Raw genomic sequence first — 14,358 nt, 5'->3', positions numbered from 1 at the left:
GGATTTCTTCCCCTCCCACTTTCAGAATTTCTTTCTCCTTTTCAAATAGATGTAAATATTCATAATGGCTAAATAAGCTTCTTGCCAATCTCACAACTCAGGAATGTTTCCTCTAGAACCTGAAAGCCATCTTTTTGAAATACAAAGATCAAGGAAGGGAGTTCCCCTATCTCATTGTTCTCATGCCAGGGCAAGAGCCTAACTTTGATGGATGCCTTGCTCCAACTGGCAAAACCATGTCCTGTCAAAAAGATTAAAAGTTTGTTTATCTCACTGGATAAAGCTAATGAACAAATAAAAGTAACCTCAATTATCATGGTAAAGTTAGGATGAACTTCACATAACAAAGTATGCTATTAGGTTCTCTTGAGAACTGTTTATTGCTTATTTTGAAAATATATATGCAATGGGGGGTATCTACTTGGCTAGTTAAGGGGGTCAGATTCCTTTCTGTCTTCACAATCTCTTCACAGATTGCCTATGATGCCCACCACAACCTGGTTTAGGGCTTATTCAAAACTAAGTGTTTTCTACTACCTTTGTGGAGAGAATTTGTGGCTTGGGGGAAATCCTGTTTTTAGCAGTATTTCCTAAACAGCTCAGATGGTAAAGAATCCACCTGCAATGCAGGAGACCCCAGTTCGATTCGTGGTTCAGGAAGATCCCCTGGAGAAGGGAAAGGCTACCCACTCCAGTATTCTGGCCCAGAGAATCCATGGGTTGAGGAGCCTGGTAGGCTACAGTCCAAGGGTCGCAAAGAGTCGGAGGTGACTGAGAATCTTCACTTTTCCTAAATAATACATCCCAATTCCCAAATCCTAGAACAATTAGATAACAGAAGACACTACCTACCCTGGGGCTGAGAGAGGAGTGGTCAAGGTATTGCATAGCAGTGAACTTTGTAAGGCATGAAAGGAGAGGAAAACCCTTTTGTTTGGCCTCTGACTCTCAAGTATCCTAAAACTTTCATCTCATTTTTAAAAATCAAAATAACATCTGGCCCAGAAAGCAGAGACCTCCCTGACTTTAGTAAACTGTAAGACAGGCCCACACCAAAAGAGAAACTTCAAATGCTACTAAACACAGAGTACAAAATTGAGTTTTGAATCAAAAACAGTGCCATACTAATACCCTGACTTGGATTTCTAGATCATCTCTCACGACCCATCCCACTGTAATCCTGCCACTGACTCTTGTAGCCATGGCCTGAATCTTGACTTTACCAAACACGTCTTGCTCCACCAAATCATTCACAAAAGTACCTGGCTCTTTTCAGTGTCCTATTGTTCAGTTTGCTTACTCAATTCCATCTACTAACCTGTTTCTCATCTCCTACTCAATTCCACCTACTTACCTGTTTCTCATCTCCTTTGTCAGCAAAATGGAGAGGGGCAGGGGAGATCACATGACAAGATAGAGTGATACCACTACAAAGTAATACTCAAAATCCTTTAAGCTAGGCTTCAGCAGTACATGAATCAAGAACTTCCAGGTGTACAAGCTGGGTTTAGAAAAGGGAGGGGAAACAGAGATCAAATTGGCAACATTCTCTGGATCACAGAGAAAGCAAGGGAATTCCAGGAAAACATCTGCTTCATTGATTACGCTAAAGCTTTGGACTGTGTGGATCACAACAAAATGTGGAAAATTCTTAAAGATGTGGGAATATCAGACCACCTTACCTGGCTCCTGAGAAACCTGTATGCGGTCAAAAAGCAACAGTTATATCTGGACATGAAACAATGAACTGGTTCAAAACTGGGAAAGGAATATGACAAGGCTATATATTGTCACACTGTTTATTTAACTTAAATGCAAGGTACATCACGCAAAATGCCAGGCTGGATGACTCACAAGCTGGAAGCAAGATTACTGGGAGAAATATCAATAAGCTCAGAAATGCAGATGGTACCACTCTAATGACAGAAATCGAGGAGGAACTAAAGACCCTCTTGATAAGGGTGAAAGAGGAGAGTGAAAAAGCTGGCTTAAATCTCAACATTCAAAAAAAGATCAGGGCATGTAGTCTCATCACTTCATAGCAAATAGGAGAAAAAGTGGAAACAGTGACAGATTTTCTTCTCTTGGGCTTCAAAATCACCGTAGACGGTGACTGCAGCAATGAAATTAAAAACTTGCTCCTTGGAAGAAAAGCTATGACAAACCTAGACAGTGTATTAAAAAGCAGAGACATCACTCTGCCAACAAAGGTCTGTATAGTAAAAGCTATGGTTTTTCCTGTAGTCATGTATGGATGTGAGAGTTGGACCATCAAGAAGGTTGAGTGCCAAAGAATTGAGCTTTCAAACTATAGTGCTGGAGAAGACTCTTGAGAGCTCCCTGGACTGCAAGAAGATCAAATGAATCAATCCTAAAGGAAACCAACCCTGAATATTCATTGGAAGGACTGATGCTGGAACTGAAGCTCCAATACTTTGGCCACGTGATGCAAAGAGCCAATTCATTGGAAAAGACCCTGATCCCGGCAAAGCTTAAAGGCAGGAGGAGAAGTGGGCAACAGAGGATGAGATGGTTGGATAGCATCACTGACTTAATGGACATGAGTCTCAGCAAACTCCAGGAGATAGCAAAGGACAGGGGAGACTGGCGTGCTGCAGTCCATGAAGTTGCAAAGATTTAGACATGACTTAGGGACTGAACAAAAACAAACAAACTGAATCAGACTGTGTGTGTGTTAGGAGCTCAGTCATGCCTGACTCTTTTCAATCCCATGGTCTGCAGCACACCAGGCTCCTCTGTCCATGGAATTCTCCAGACCAGAATACTAGAGTGGGTTACCATTCCCTTCTCCAGGGAATCTTTCCAACCCAGGGATCAAACCCAGGTCTCCTGCATTGTAGGAAGATTCCTGTCTGGGCCACCAGGGAAACCCAAATTAAATCATAAATAGTGCCAACAACATGACTGTCATTCCCTAGTCAGCTGACACTTCATTTTTTTCTTTCTTTCTTTCTTTTTTTTATTGTGAGGGCTTCCCTAGTGGCTCAGACGGTAAAGCATCTGCCTGCAGTGCAGGAGACCCAGGTTCGATCCCTGGGTTGGGAAGATCCCCTGGAGAAGTAAATAGCAACCCACTCCAGTACTCTTGCCTGGAAAATTTCAGGGACTGAGGAGTCTGGTAAGCTACAGTCCATGGGGTCACAAAGAGTTGGACATGACTGAGCGACTCCACTTTCACTTTTATTGTGATTTTAGGAAAAACATAAGTTTACCATATTAACAATTTTTAAGTTCGGTAGTGTTGTTGTGCAACAGATCTCTATAACTTTTTCACCTTACAAAACTGAAACTTTATACCACTAAACACTTCATTCTTAGCACCATCCTCTTAGCCCCTGTAAATGCCACTCTACTTTCTGTTTCTATTGCTGACACAAATAATCAATACTAAAACTATTCTAAGGAATAGAAAAGAGTTTTACTTGAGCCAAAATGAGGAATATAGCCTAGGAGGTAGCTTCTTAGTGGCTCAAAGGATCTGTTCCAATGAAGCATGGTTTTCAACACAGTTTTAAACCTTATTATTAATACAAAGAACACACATCAAACATGACAGGGGTGCAATCATTCAATGTTTCAAAAGAGACAGATTAGTATGAATTCAGTGAGATAGCAGGATCCTGGTGTGTGGGAAGGAAACATCATCGTCAAGAAATTATTAAACGATGCCACAGATAGGGAGCTATTTATCTTTATCTTGACCGAGGGCATTCTTTACATTAATAGTTAAAGCAGGTGTGCTGTATAAGCATTCAGCAGGCTATAAGTCAGGCTGTTTTAGTTCACACAAAGTTCAGGCAGAACCATAGGTAAACGAGAAGGACTTCTCTATACCGAAATATGTGAAAAATTTCACAATCACTCTTAGTATGTCACATTAATTATTCATGACAGTATCAAACCTTCTCCCTTTCTTCACTCTCCACAGATTCTCAGCAGACTACCTCCCTCAGAAGTGGGAACTCTTAGCGAGAATCTAACTTCCCTGATGTCTCAGACAGTAAAGCATCTGCCCGCAATGCACGAAACCCAGGTTCCATCCCTGGGTTGGGAAGATCCCCTGGAGAAGGAAATGGCAACCCACTCCAGTATTCTTGCCTGGAGAATTCCATGGACAGAAGAGCTTGGCGGACTACAGTCCATGGGGTCGCAAAGAGTCGGACACGACTGAAGCGACTAACATTCAGCGAGAATAGAGAGGAAGATAAGAGAATGGCCTTACAGACACAGTGAGTGAAGTCGAGGGTGAGACAAATGGAAAGCGTGGCACTGAGATGTGTATACTACCGTATGTAAAACACACAGCTAGCGGGAAGCAGGTGTCTAACAGAGGGAGCTCAGCCCAGGGCTCTGTGGTGATCTAGAGGGGTGGCGTGGGGCCAGGGGGAGGGAGGTCCAAGAGGCAGGCGATCTTAGTAAAACAGACTGCTAGTGGGAAGCTGGTGTATAACACAGGAAGCTCAGCCCAGGGCTCTGTGGTGATCTAGAGGGGTGGCGTGGGGCCAGGAGGAGGGAGGTCCTAGAGGGAGGCGATCTTAGTAAAACAGACAGCTAGTGGGAAGCAGGTGTCTAACAGAGGGAGCTCAACCCAGGGATCTGTGGTGATCTAGAGGGGTGGCGTGGGGCCAGGGGGAGGGAGGTCCAAGAGGCAGGCGATCTTAGTAAAACAGACTGCTAGCGGGAAGCAGGTGTCTAACAGAGGGAGCTCAGCCCAGGGCTCTGTGGTGATCTAGAAGGGTGGCGTGGGGCCAGGGGGAGGGAGGTCCAAGAGGCAGGCGATCTTAGTAAAACAGACTGCTAGTGGGAAGCTGGTGTATAACACAGGAAGCTCAGCCCAGGGCTCTGTGGTGATCTAGAGGGGTGGTGTGGGGCCAGGGGGAGGGAGGTCCAAGAGGCAGACGATCTTAGTAAAACAGACTGCTAGTGGGAAGTTGGTGTATAACACAGGAAGCTCAGCCCAGGGCTCTGTGGTGATCTAGAGGGGTGGCGTGGGGCCAGGAGGAGGGAGGTCCTAGAGGGAGGCGATCTTAGTAAAACAGACAGCTAGTGGGAAGCTGGTGTATAGCACAGGGAGCTCAAGCCAGGGCTCTGTGGTGACCTATAAGGGGGGTGGGGCGAGGGGAAGGAGGTCCAAGACGGAGGTGATCTGTGTATACTTACAGATGATTCACATTGTTGTATGACAGAAACAGACACAACACTGTGAAGAAACTATCTTCCAGTCAAAAATAAATTAAAAAAAAAAAAAAGGAATGGGAACTCTCAAATTACAACTGCCATATCTACAAACTGGCTTCCATCCCTACCTAAGCTTCCTCCCTTCTTGTTACAAAGGAAGTGGTACTTCCTCCTCCTATACAAGAGCGATCCCCTCCAACTGTCCTCTGAATCCTTTCTTTCCTTATTCCCATGTTAACAATCCGACCAGTTGGTCAAATCTCTCCCAATAACAGTAAAAATAAGGGAAACTTCCTGGACACCACACCGGATGCTGAGTTCACCGAATATTGCTTCTGCCAACTTGCATAAAAATGTTTGAACTTGACTTCATTTCCTCATATTCCATTCATCCGTTACCCACTCTCACCTGGCTTCAGCCCCCAAATCTCACAATGTGGTTCCAATCGTCTTTGTACTGCTAAGGTCAGTGGGTGTTTTTCAGCCTGAGTTGCACGACAGAGCTAGTTTCCAGGCCGGAAGACGCGCCCCTAGTGGTGTGACGTCATATGTCAGCGCCTGGAGGAAAGGGCGGGATTTCCGGCTGCGGGTCTTTGGTCCACGACGGACAGTGTGTGGAGTGATAGGCAAGCTGTGAGTCACGTACGGCGCGCATCCCTTGGCAGAAGTTCACGGTAGAATCTTGCGTGCTCTGAGCTTCCTTGCGGTTTGCACCCGCGGGAGTCATTGTCTCTGCATTGCTGGTATGGGCGGCTTTCTTGTCTCCCAGTGTGTGTGGTGAGGTGGGAGGAAGCGGGAGGCCTAAGGTACTAGAGCCTGTGCGCAAGGAAGGCCCACAGATAAAAGGAAGCCCAGTGATTTATAAACTGTAAGTAGAGTGATACCTGGAGGGCTTCCCTATTGGCTGCGCAGCTAAGAATGTGCTTGGCAATGCCGGAGACCCGGTTCGATCCATGGGTTGAGAAGTGTCAACCCACTCCACTGTTCTTGACTGGGAGATCCCATGGACAGAGGAATCTGGTGGGCTACAGTCCATGGGATCTAAATGAATCAGACACGAGGTAGCAACTAAACATCAACAAAGTACAATACATGAAACGAACGGGTGTTGCCTAAAATGATATTCTTGTTCACCGTTTAAATGGGGGGGGGGGGGGCGGATATTTCTATGATAGCCTAAAAATAGTTATCAGTTACAAAGACAAAACTCAAGACTTTTTCTGAAATACCTACCTCTCACATTGAGGCAGAGAACTCTCGCTTAAATATTTCGAAGAGTCTAAAGTAAAATGTTTTCTTCTTTAAAAGCTATCTGAACGTGTTTTAAATAAGAGAAGCATTGACTTGGAGTATTTAATCGAAAAATACTTGAATGATAAATGTGAGTTATATACTGCGAAGCATTGGGTTCAGTGTCAAAATATAAACACAGCCCTTGTCCTGATGGTTTACCGTGGTGGTGGTTTAGTCCCTAAATCGTGCCTGACTCTTGAGACCCCATGGACTGTAACCCGCCAGGTTCCTCTGTCCATTGTATTTCCCAGGCTAGAAATATTGAAGTGGGTTGCCATTTCCTTCTCTAGGGTATCTTCCCAACCCAGGAATGGAACCCAGGTCTCCTGTATTGCAGGTGAACTCCTTCAGAACTGCAGGCAGATTCTTTACCAGCTGAACTAAGAGGGAAGTCAATAGGAGGAATAGTTGATCTAAAGTTTGAGGTGACAAATAGCTAGAGATGTAGCTGAAGAGATAAGCAAAAGGTGATTTTGTGGAAAACAAACAAAAAACCCCATTATATACCACATATATTAAGTTTAGAGTTTGACCTGGCAACAGTGAATTTAAAAATACACATTGAGGAGGATGAGTGTATTAATCAGATCTGCACTAGCTCTAAATTGTTTAGAGGTGAGGGAGAGCAAATCTAGAAGCTAGGAGGTACAATTAAGAAAGTTGAAGAGAAGTGAATGGATTCAGGAAGTATTTAGAAAGTAAATGATTATAATTCAAATTAGGAATGGAAGGTGTGAGAGGGGACAGTAATGAAATGACTCCAAGTTTCTGGCATCAGCAAATGGATGGATATTATTGTCCCTCCCTGAAACAACAGAAGGAAAAGCAGATTGGGAAGAAAAGGGAGTTTGTTGCATTTGAAGTATCATCTCATACATGGTGATCGAAGTCAAAGAGGTAGATCAGAGTTCATAGAGAAAATATTTACATTGAAAAAAGGACTAAGGACAGAACTCAGAAGTATATCCACTTTGTGTGTGGGGGTGGGGTGGGGTTGGGGGATTGAGCTGAACAGTGCACAGGTCAGAGACCTAGGAATATGCAGTGTCAGTAAATGAAGCCAAGGGAAGAAGGAATTTTTCAAGTATTTTAGTTGCATTTTGTGAAAAATTGAATTCCTTTTTTTTCTTTTTTGCTTCAAGTCAAACATTAGTTTCACATCTTTAAGCACCTTCATTGTTTTGTGGACTTCCAGACCCATAGGATAAAGTTGTAGAGCTTATATATATATACTTGCCTTAATTCTGGATAGTTTGTTTGGCAATAACATTATTTGCTGCAGAATAAAGTCTATATTGGAGAAGGGAGACTTTATTTTGTTTTTAAATCAGAAGATCTCTCTAGGGACTTCTTGGTACTCCAGTGGCTAAGACTTGGCGCTCCCAACTCAGGGGTCCCAGGTTTGATCCTTGATCAGGGAACCAGATCCCTCATGCTGCAACTAAGACCTGGTATAGCCAAATAAATAAAAAAATTTTTAAAATCTCTCTTTTGAAAACATATGAGGGCATTGGCACAGTGGCTGCTAAATGCTTTTTACTAGCTACCATTTTCTGTAATGTTTCTGCCCTTCGTCTTTACGTATTGCTTATTGAGGATCTTTTGTTTGGGTCTGTATCTAGGCTTAGTAGAAAATGGAGAAGAATATAGTGCTATCTCAGCCATATAGTACATAATTTTGTTATTCAGTAACATTGATCTTCTGGGTCCCCAGATAAAATCTAAGTAGGCTCTTCAAGGTATCCTTTTGCCTAAAACAAGATTGAAATTCATATGTCAAATAAGAACCCAAAAGAGTTTTCTCCGCTTTTTGCGTAATGAATTATCACAGGCTGTGGGCCACAGGAATCCAGAAAAATTAATGGTGCAACAAATAAATTGGACTAAGATTCCACTTTGTGTTTCAGAAATCAATTGTATTTTTATATCTCAAATTTATACAATCTTTAACTTTTCATTACATTTTTCTTTTTTTATAGGGCTTTTCTTACATACCTGTTCTCCTCAAAATGAGTGTCAGTATCACCTTCTTAAGACCTTTTGCCAGAGTTTTAGTGCCATTTACCCTTCATAGAAAGAGAAGGGTTTTATATTCAACAATTCTGCAGAGATACATGTCTTCCAAAATACCAGCTGCATCCTATCCTAATAAGGAGAGTACACCACCTCCTGAAGAGCTGGAGTTGGATAGGTGGAAAATTACAATGAAATCTAGTGTGCAAGAAGAGGATGTTTCAACAGTCTCAAGTAGCGAGGGTGAAGATCCTCTAGCTGCCACCAGGGAGTTAGTTGAGATGTGGAGGTTGCTTGGCAAAGAAGTACCAGAACACTTCAGTGAAGAAGAGCTCAAAACGCTTATGGAATGTGTTTCTAAGTCATCAAAAAGAAAATATTTAAAATACTTATATATTAAGGAAAAAATGAAAAAAGCCAGACAAATAAAAAAGGAAATGAAAAAAGCAGAAAAAGAAGAAGTTAAAAAAGAGCAACTACCAGAAACCATTAAGGAAGATAAACAGCAAAACTTTCTATTTCTACGACTTTGGGATAGGAATATGGACATTGCAATGGGCTGGAAAGGTGCCCAGGCCATGCAGTTTGGACAGCCTTTGGTTTTTGACATGGCTTATGATGACTATATGAAACCAAAAGAATTGCGGAATGCTGTTTCCCAACTTTTAGAAAGTGAAGGATGTAACAGAAGAGATATTGATCCTTTCCATATTTATTTCTGCAATCTTAAAACAGACGGTGCCTACTATAAAGAGTTAGTTAAACGTTATGGAGAAAAATGGAACAAATTGCTTTTAACAGCAACAGAAAAGTCTCATGTAGATTTGTTTCCAAAAGATAGTATTATATATTTAACTGCAGATTCTCCCAATGTTATGACTACTTTCAAACATGACAAAATTTATATAGTGGGGTCGTTTGTTGATAAGAATATGCGGCCAGGCACATCCCTAGCCAAAGCAAAACGGCTGAAGCTGGCAACAGAATGCCTTCCATTAGATAAATATCTGCAGTGGGACACTGGTACCAAAAATCTCACTTTAGATCAAATGATACGTATTTTGTTATGTCTGAAAAATACTGGCAGCTGGGAAGAGGCTCTGAAGTTTGTTCCTAGGAGAAAACATTCTGGTTATCTGGAGATTTCTCAGCATTCTCAAGAGTTTCTCAACAGAATGAAGAAATCAAAGACTTTTAATTCATTTCCAAGAGGCTCTATAAATAGACACAGAAAAAGCAGCTTGAAGGAGAACATTTGATAGCTTAAAAATAAAGTGGGTTAGGAATACAGTTCTACTAGTCAGTTTCATCCTAAAGGAAATTGACTTCTTTTTCTTTTAAAGGTTGTCTTTCCAAACTGACTGAAGTATTTCTCCAATTAATCAAACATGTAAAACTTTAGAAATACATTTTGTTTACTATAGAAACAAACAAAATCTTAGAAAGTAAAAAGAGTTGTCCATGTTTGTTTGAGCCCAGTAAAAGAATTGTACCATTTATGTGACTTTTTTATGAATACTTGTGAGTCTCAGACTCCATTTTCCTTCTTAAATGTTCTTTCAGCCATGTCAACAACTAACCTTTCATCAAAAATTGATGAAACCTCAGTTGGTGGTTTATTTTGGTGGTTTAACATTTGGAAAAAATTCACTAACATTTGGTACAGTGGTGGGCATGTCATAGACACTAAGGTATATCGTTTAACTGAGGCTTTGTTAAGATTTCACTTGGAATGTCATGCGATTGGGCTATATAATGAAAACTGTGTTTGTGGGGATAAAATTCATCTCTTGTCCTCTCAGGAAAAAAGATTTTATGTGAAGAGTGTCATTACAGCACTTCCCTGTTGTGGTGTAGATAAAGTATTTTCCTTTAAAGGAGATACTTCCTTTTTCCCAGTTTGGTGGTTTGAATGGAAGCTGCCATATTTTTACAAGCCTTGCTCCCCTGGCCACAGCTGACTATCCCAAAAAAGACACCTCACTCACACTTTGAGATGAACATCTGACTTTAAGAGAGGCCAGTCAGAAAACTCTTTTCCAGGATTTTGGACTTCTCAAGATAACCTGTGTTAATTCCTTTTTAGTGGTGAACTTTGAGAAGAGGCTCTCGTGGCCATTCCTTTTTCTATGAAGGGGATACTGAAAGGAACTTTAGGAACCACATTCATTGTAGATTTGCACCAATGAAAAGTTGGAAAACATGGGAATAGAAATGGCCAAATAATTTCTACGTAGTTTCTGAATTGGATGTTAGCATGAGACATGCTATCCAATACATTTATTAAAGCAGAATTCTGCCGGGAGCCAACACACGAGACCCTACCCATGACAAGGTCATGAGGGAGAAAACCTGACAGGCAAGGCGGATCAGGTTTTCAGGGGTTTCGAAAAGGCCAGCTCATGAGATCCCACCCATGACAAGGTCACGAGAAGAAAGCCTGACAGGCAAGGCAGATCAGGTTTTCAGGGATTCCGAAAAGCTGCCCCCAGCGCTCAACTTAAAGATGATATCTGTCTTTCTCATGCCTGCCTCAATAGACTACTCCCTAACTTCTGTGACACAGGCAGAAGGCCTTCCCCGATCTCTTCCCAAATAAGAATCAATTTACAACTTTAATCAATAAGTTTCCCGGGGGGTTGGTATTTTATGAGATTATCCAGGGTGAAAGGAGTGTTTTAATTTAAACTCCTTTGCTGGTATTTTAGTTTGTTTGGCAAATGCATTTATGCCCTTGGTACTAATATGCATGATTGCTTATAATACCCTAATCATAAAACAGCATAAAGAACCTGATCATATAAAGACCCTAATAGACATAAGTCCTTTTTGAGGGGTGAAGGAGTCCTATTAGAAAACATAAGAAAAATTATTCTAAAGGTGGTTATTGGGTTGATGTTTGCTTGCTGTGTTTTTGCTCTTAATGTGCTAAGGTTGTGTTATGGAAACCATTGTTAATATAAAGATCTAGAAAAATAAGAGCTTAGCCCTAGTGTGGTAACAATGAGATGGTTGTTAATTGTGAGCCAGGAGTGCTAGGCAGAAGCTGCCTCACTGAAGCCACAGAGTCTGTATGGGGTAAAACTCTTAGATAAACGCAACTGACAACTTCTGCAGAAGGATTAATTTTTGTGTTAACAAGGTTATACTTCTACTCTGTTGCCCTAGGAGACTGTTACCTTTCAGTTAAGGTCACCATAGAAACAGAAAATAGGTTTACATTCACCTGACTTGCATAAAATGTTAATAGGCCCCAAGGCCAGAAGATTATGTACAAGACCCTCATAAACAAAGAAGTATGCAGAAAACACCCTGGTTTCGTGAAGAACAAGCTGATGTAATGTTAAACTATCTTCCCCTTAGAGATGTACTAACTTAGGGTATAAAAGCTACGGTAAAAAATAAAGCATTGCCAGACTCTGCCAGCTGCACCCCCCCCCCCCCCCCGCCCCGGTCTGGTCTGTCTCCCTCTCTCCCCCTCTCTCTCCCCCTCCCTCTCCCTCTCTCCCTCTCCCCCTCCCTCTCTCCCTCTCTCTCCCCCCTCCCTCTCCCCCCCTCTCCCCCTCCCTCTCCCTCTCTCTCCCTTTCTCTCTCCCCCTCCCTCTCTCCCTCCCTCTCCCTCTCTCTCTCCCCCTCCCTCTCTCTCTCCCCCTCCCTCTCTCTCTCCCCCTCCCTCTCCCTCTCTCTCTCCCTCTCCCTCTCTCTCTCCCCCTCCCTCTCCCTCTCTCTCTCCCTCTCCCTCTCTCTCTCCCCCTCCCTCTCCCTCTGTCTCTCTCTCTGCAGAACTCAATCTTTTACTAAGTATTAAGTACTTATTCTGCGCCCAATAGTTACTAAGCAGTTTGTTGTTTAGTCACTCAGTCGTGTCCAACTCTCTTGTGAGCCTGGACTAGCCCACCTGGCTCCTCTGTCCACGGGATTTCCCAGCCAATACGTAATGGGCTGCCATTTCCTTCTGTAAGGGATCTTCCTGACCCAGGGGTCAAACCTGCATCTCCTACATTGAAGACACATTCTTTACTGCTGAATCACCACAGAAGCCCCACTATGCAGAATTTAAACAACTAAATTTAGGTATTATCACTAATACTTTTTTATAGATAAGGAAAATGTACTCAAAATAACTGCCTTTTGGGCTTCCCCGGTGGCTCAGTCGGTAAAGAATCTGCCTGCAATGCGGGAGGCCTGGGTTCAGTCCCTGGGTTGGGAAGGTCTGGAGGAGGAGGGCATGGCAACCCCCTCCAGCTTTCTTGCCTGGAGAATCCCCGTAGACGGAGGAGCCCGGTGGGATGCAGTCGGTGGGGTCGCAAAGAGTAGGACGTGACCAAGCACCTAAGCACGGCACAGTTCTGCCTTTAAGTATTATCTCACGGTTCGAAAGGTCTGACTTGGCTTTTAACCTATAAATTATGGCCTCTATAATAAGGCGAGAATGAAATGCAATGGAAAAACACGAGATGCCTAACCTAAACTCATGGCATCTGGAAAGACTGAAAAAGTCCCACATAACCTTAGAATTGAAACAAATGCATTGTGAATGAATTTCAACTCTTAGACCCTACTAAGTAGCAAGGTGCTAATACTTGAACTGCTTGAGATCCAGCCAGAAAGTAAAACAGCATAAATAAGCGATCAACATCACCTGACAGGATTGGCACTGGGGGAAGGCAAAGAGGGTTCCTGGACCACCTCATGAGTATCCAGTGTCCCAGCCCTGCTCTGGGTACAAGCTCCACTTTACAGGTTCTTACGTTGCTTAGACTGATCAGTCTCTCAAAATTTTTCTCATCTATATAAAAGATTAGAAATAGTTCCTGACTCACATAAAACATTCAATATGGTGCCTGGCACCTAAGTGCAAAATAAATATAAACTAATTCAGACTATACATTCAGAATGCATAGAGTTTCTAATACAATATATGCAAGTTATCATGTCCCTTTGAGGACACATACCTCAACAGTATGCTAAAATGTTTCAGTGATGCAACACTGGACTTTCTTAATTTTTTTTTTCCTTCCCAATAGCCAAGCAGTAACTGACTTCTAAGATTGCTTCTAAATCACAGTGGCAAGCTCCCACAGTTTGAGCACATGCTGATTTTAGTTTTAAGATTATTTTAGAATTTGGAATTTAGCAGAACCTCAAATACTGCTTCAGTTTCTCCTAACTAGATGGTCTGATTTCCTGGGCGTGAAGTAGGAAGGGACAGCTTTTCCCTTTATCTCAAACACCCAATAATTTATTCCATAATATTCTTTCTCTTTGAAGGTAACTTGTTTCCTAAGTTCTTCCCTTTATTACCCATTAGTGACATGTTTTCATGTAATAACGTTTCTAGTTTCTAGTTCCCTCCTGCTCTTCAAACATGCTACCAAATTCCCAGCTTTTAATAATTAAACAAGAAAGAAGTCTTGTGAATGGCAAAAAAAAAAAAAAAAAAAAAGAAAGAAGTCTTTATTTGCTACTATTACCCCTAGTATATTATAGTTTAATTTCTAAGCCAGATCCTTCAAGTCAGTATTCAGAACACAGTTTCCATTTGCTTTACACCATTGCTGTTCAATAGAGGTACAATGCAATCCAAATATGTACTTGACCTAGTAGCCATGTTAAAGATAAAAACTGAAATTAAATACATTTAACCCATATGCCTACATTATTACTTCAATTTGTATTCGTTATTGAAAACTAATGTGATTTTACATTCATATTGTTTTTCAAACTAAATTCAAAGTCTGGTATGTAGTTTAATGGTTACAGAACATCTTAATATGAATACCAGGCTGCTCTCACCTTCTGAAATGGCTCATACCCTGGAGTGAGTTTCTCCCAGCACAACTCTCACTTTCC

General features: G+C 42.0%; 2 protein-coding genes and 1 non-coding gene across 7 annotated transcripts in view; 2 read left to right on the top strand and 1 right to left on the bottom strand.

Annotated features, from left to right (window-relative positions):
* The window catches only part of SENP7 (SUMO specific peptidase 7), a 152,896-nt gene extending 147,177 nt beyond the window's left edge, over positions 1–5,719 (bottom strand). For all 5 annotated transcript variants that reach the window (XM_065913549.1, XM_065913550.1, XM_065913553.1 and 2 more), the window contains exon 1: positions 5,609–5,719. The gene's annotated coding sequence lies outside the window, so the exon portion shown is untranslated. The remainder of the gene's footprint in view (positions 1–5,608) is intronic.
* TRNAC-GCA (transfer RNA cysteine (anticodon GCA)) lies at positions 2,995–3,066 on the top strand. Its single transcript has one exon. It is a non-coding gene; the product is annotated as a tRNA-Cys (tRNA).
* Positions 5,720–5,780: 61 nt separating the features above from the next.
* TRMT10C (tRNA methyltransferase 10C, mitochondrial RNase P subunit) lies at positions 5,781–10,002 on the top strand. The gene is made up of 2 exons (XM_065913561.1): positions 5,781–5,942; positions 8,472–10,002. The coding sequence occupies exon 2, from the start codon at positions 8,502–8,504 to the stop codon at positions 9,762–9,764; it is 1,263 nt and encodes a 420-aa protein (XP_065769633.1). The 5' UTR covers positions 5,781–5,942; positions 8,472–8,501; the 3' UTR covers positions 9,765–10,002.
* The last annotated feature ends 4,356 nt before the right edge of the window (positions 10,003–14,358 follow it).

The sequence above is a fragment of the Muntiacus reevesi genome, chromosome 21 (assembly GCF_963930625.1).
Source record: "Muntiacus reevesi chromosome 21, mMunRee1.1, whole genome shotgun sequence".
Taxonomy (NCBI): domain Eukaryota; kingdom Metazoa; phylum Chordata; class Mammalia; order Artiodactyla; family Cervidae; genus Muntiacus; species Muntiacus reevesi.
Note: the sequence above shows the minus strand (reverse complement) of the source record. Positions and strands in the feature narration are given on the sequence as shown.

What these genes read in the sequence shown, in the direction of transcription:
- TRMT10C (XM_065913561.1), top strand. Translation starts at nt 8,502, where the DNA reads ATGAGTGTCAGTATCACCTTCTTAAGACCTTTTGCCAGAGTTTTAGTG.